The sequence below is a fragment of the Alosa pseudoharengus genome, unplaced genomic scaffold (assembly GCF_046254945.1).
Source record: "Alosa pseudoharengus isolate Yale_2024_CS ecotype anadromous, Long Island Sound unplaced genomic scaffold, YU_APseudo_1.1 YU_APseudo_1.1_scf_15, whole genome shotgun sequence".
NCBI classification, from domain to species: Eukaryota; Metazoa; Chordata; class Actinopteri; order Clupeiformes; family Clupeidae; genus Alosa; species Alosa pseudoharengus.
Genome location: NW_027468620.1, coordinates 28912440 through 28916995, shown reverse-complemented (window position 1 = coordinate 28916995; position 4556 = coordinate 28912440). Strand labels below are relative to the sequence as shown.

Here is a 4556-nt window from a genome sequence, read left to right as displayed (position 1 = left end):
CGGGAGAGAATTGGGTCATGATCACATCGCCCTCGGTCTCTACACCAAGAAATACTGATTCAAATTTAGTCTGGGAAAACAGTAACTTACGGAATTGCAACTCCGCGAACGCCAGTAAGCCTTTCATTCACTCGGCTCCTCCATCTGACCCTCTACGGCAAGCTAGTCGACTACCCATCAAGGTTTTGAAAATGCTTACGGCACGATCGGGACACATTTTGCACCCAGAGTATCTGCAACCTTTGCCATCCACACCGATTAGTCCAATAGAGGTAAGATCTCGATTTCACAGTCATATTTATTATCATTCTGACCTTTCATTCTGATATTTCCTAGGCTATTGTCTTAAGGTCTGAACTGTTTGCGTATTTTGGGAACCCATTATATCTCACCCTCCGAAATTTAAGCATATCCTGAACATGTATAAATAAATGTATTACAAAGTAACATAGTATATCCTACTCGTTGTGCATAGGCCTATTATGAATATATGAACGATAAGAAAACACTGCCGCAAAGCTCAAACCCGTCTTTAAATGACGAAAAAGATCGCGAACATTTGATAGCCTTGTAACGTAGTAGATCAATGTTTCAGACTGACTTTGACTATGGGTGAACCGCTGTATAAATGTATAGATGTATTTCAGTGTTACTGTTACATATTTCGGGAACTTGAATATTATGTTTTCTCCGCAGCTTGACGCCAAGAAAAGTCCGCTGGCATTGTTGGCGCAGACATGCTCTCAGATCGGCAAACCGGACCCTCCACCTTCTTCCAAACTTTCATCAGTAACATCTAATGGATCTAGCGACAAAGACTCAAAGTCCGGTCCTCTAAAAATGAGTGACATTGGCGTGGACGACAAATCTAGCTTCAAACCTTATTCTAAACCATCAGATAAAAAGGACGCGTCCTCGGGGGTTTCAAGTGGCGAGAAGTCTGGTTTCCGTGTGCCTAGCGCCACCTGCCAGCCATTTACTCCAAGGACTGGCAGCCCGAATTCCAGCACTTCAGCATCTCCGATGCCATCCGAGGGAAAAGTTGGTGATAGAGAAGACAAGAAAGAATCTGATTGTAATAAAAGTGGCTCGTCTGATGTATTGGGATCAAATGGTGTTAACTCTAGCAGGATAAGCTGTTCTGGAATAAACGAGGGCAACCACCATCAGGACTCCATGGCAGGATCAAAAGTATCAACATCGGAGTCCTCAACAGTAACATCTGTCTCCTCTGCATCTGTTTTGGGGTCGGGACTAGTAGCCCCAGTTTCCCCTTACAAACCTGGTCAAACTGTTTTCCCCTTGCCACCTGCTGGTATGGCCTACCCTGGAAGTTTAGCTGGGGCATACGCTGGCTATCCACAGCATTTTCTGCCCCACGGTGGGAGTCTGGTTAACGCACAGCTCGCCAGCTCACTTGGTTGCAGTAAAGCAGGATCTAGTCCTTTGGCCGGAGCATCTCCACCTTCTATAATGTCTGCCAGTCTCTGTAGAGACCCATACTGCTTAAGTTACCATTGTGCCAGCCACTTGGCCGGTGCAGCCAGTTCCGCCTGCACACATGAATCGGCAGCGGCGGCAGCTGCCTCTGCCTTGAAGTCCGGATACCCACTGATGTATCCAACACACCCCTTACACAGTGTGCACTCTTCGCCGCCATCTTTTGGTGGACACCCTTTGTATCCTTATGGTTTCATGCTTCCCAACGACCCCCTTCCACATATCTGCAACTGGGTGTCGGCTAATGGACCCTGTGACAAGCGTTTCTCGTCATCCGAAGAACTGCTTAATCACCTGAGGACACACACTGCTTTCACAGGAGCCGATAAGTTGATATCTGGTTACCCTAGTTCATCATCATTAGCCAGTGCTGCGGCAGCAGCCATGGCATGCCATATGCACATGCCACCTTCAGGAGCCCCTGGGAGTCCCGGGACATTGGCCCTAAGAAGCCCGCATCACGCGTTAGGACTAAGCAGTCGCTACCACCCATATTCAAAGAGCCCATTGCCAACCGGCGCGCCAGTCCCAGTCCCTGCTGCCACAGGCCCCTACTACTCCCCTTATGCACTGTACGGTCAAAGACTTACCACAGCTTCAGCGCTTGGATATCAGTAAAAAAGACTTTTGTCAAATTTATAGATATACAGATAAAAAAATATAAAAGACTTTTATATCAACGCTCCACCGAAGGACTGGATCCGAGGACACTGTATTTATTTATGTCGGCTTAAAGCAGACAATAAGACAAAATTAAAATATTTGAGCAACTCAAAGTGCATTACGTTAAACTGAGCTCTGTAGGTAAAGTGAAACATGTAGAAAACTAATAAAATAGGAGCGTTTGGTTCAATGTTGATTTTGAAATTGCTATGATTGTATTGTACGTTCTTATTTAATGTCTCTTTGAGAGGATATAATTTACATGCATGTTTGTTTTTAAATCCAAAATTGTCCACATAATTTTAAATTGCCGTTATTTTTAAGGTGTATACCATGGAAAGAGAATTGGTATTTTTTTGTATGTATTCTGGAAAAATAAGAAACAATTCTGTTCCATGTCTGGTGTTAAGCATTATTTGAGAATTTTTTTCAAGCACTCTGGATTTAATAGTCTAGCCGGAATTCAATAGTTATTTCTTTAAATCACTCTTGAGATACTTTATACAATTGGTTATTGACCATTTTATTGGTCTGTTGATGTCTGAATGGTTTTTGGGGCATTCTTTTTTTATACGAAGGTGTGGTAGGCTATCCCAGTGAAAATTTGCAGACAGCAGCCTAGTGTATCGTAGCCTATGCTTTTTGCGGTATTATAGAAGTGTGATCACTACACGCAGTATCAATATTATAGAAAACATTTTAAAAAAAGGGCAGACCAAACTAAATGAGAGCTAATACCAAATTCACAAAGAAATGTTTTATTTTGAATGCAGTTATGTTGGCGGTTGGATTTTATATTGCGTAATAGTATTGGTTGAGATGCATAGAAGCACTTAAAATCCTCCCTTGCAATACAGGGGGAAAGGCATCCTTCAGACAAGTAACTTTCTGACATGACATCTTTCAGACAAGCGAGTTGTCAGTGATTTTATCAAATCTAATTTAATTCTCCAAATAACTCTGACGATATCTCTATAACACTAGCCACCCAGGGAAAACTAGATTTTACGCGAAGTTGAAACACTTTCGATCGCGAAATTGAGAAAACAGACGATAGCCTACTTTAAAATATCGCAGTTTAAGGTAACCCAATCTATTTAGGCTACTGGGGCGTTACATTTGTATGTGAAGAAACCAGTGTAGCTTTATCGGGTACATGTCTGCCATACACAAATATGCTTCCAGTTGACGTTTTATCAAAATCTAGTAAGCAAAACTGTTGCTCCTAACTTGAACAACTTAACAATGTTGTGTGTGTGTGTGCGCGCGTGCGTGCCTGCCTGTGTGTGTGTGTGTGTTCGAGAGAGAGAAGAAGGGAGTGCTTGTAGGGCTGTTCTCAGGCTATATCATCGCTTATTCTCAGTTTTGGAGATTTTACCTGCACTGGTGTGTTTTACTATTTTACATTTTAGTAATTGCTATTATTAATAATAATAATAGGCTGTTGTTACTTTTATTATTGCTGTCATTCAATTTACAATTTAATCATTTCTAAACGAATTGTTTTGACAGTATAGGCCTAGAAACAGATTGGTTATATTAATTCTCGTAATATAAATCTGTCCGTTTCTTTTTTCTAAGTAATGGGCAGGTGCCTATTTGGCTATGGCACATTAAAATACATTTCGCGTGAGGCAAGACTCGCAGTTGACAAACTTGCAGATACTTTAAGAAAGCAGTAGCATATTAAAAAAACTATTTAAAGCCAAGTTTATCATGAATTATGAATGTCCTTTTGTAGTGTTTTGCAAACAGCAACTTGTTCAGAATTATAAAGACATACGAAATAAGCATCACGCATCTATTGGAAGTAGGCTAAAGAAACTTCTGTTCAGTGGTCACGCGGGAAACCAGACTTTTATTGTATGATTTGTTTGGTTGATTTTCCTTTTTTGCCGGGACACCACATGCAATCATTTGGAAAAGCAAAGCTCTCAAAAATATGCTTTTCAGTAACAAGCAACAGTTGTTCACCACAGAGTATTTCCACGAATTTCATTAATATAAGTATTTAAATGGTCGGTCGTCCGGTATGGTACAGCTTTGACTACGTTGCATAACAAATATGTTTTAAAGGTTTAATAAGGAACAGTGATCATATCTGAAAATATTTTCAGCGGTCCCAACACCGATTATTGTATAATCCTAGAATTCATTCGCTTTTAAAAATAACCGAGTTTTTATTGTCAAAAGTGTGAATGTCTGAAGACCAAAAATTTAGCAACACTATTTTGTTACCTTTCATTCAAACATTTGTCAGATAGCACATATGCCTACACAATCAGAGGTGTTGGGTCAGTAACACCGATTATCCACAGAAATTGTATTTCTACATGTTTAATATGCATATACTGCCACTTTAACTTCGACCAAGTTTAAACACTTTTACCAAA

The 4556-nt window shown here is 40.7% G+C and overlaps 1 protein-coding gene across 1 annotated transcript; it reads left to right on the top strand.

Annotated features, from left to right (window-relative positions):
- On the top strand, window positions 1-2551 carry znf503 (zinc finger protein 503). The gene is made up of 2 exons (XM_076285125.1): window positions 1-272; window positions 697-2551. Exons 1-2 carry the CDS (start codon window positions 18-20, stop codon window positions 2116-2118), a joined length of 1677 nt encoding a protein of 558 aa, XP_076141240.1. The 5' UTR covers window positions 1-17; the 3' UTR covers window positions 2119-2551.
- Window positions 2552-4556: the final 2005 nt, after the last annotated feature.

Excerpts from the sequence above, each read along its gene's own strand:
- znf503 (XM_076285125.1), top strand. The coding sequence starts at position 18 with ATGATCACATCGCCCTCGGTCTCTACACCAAGAAATACTGATTCAAAT. Across the intron at positions 273-696 it reads CACCGATTAGTCCAATAGAG|CTTGACGCCAAGAAAAGTCC; the intron begins GTAAGATCTCGA and ends TTTTCTCCGCAG.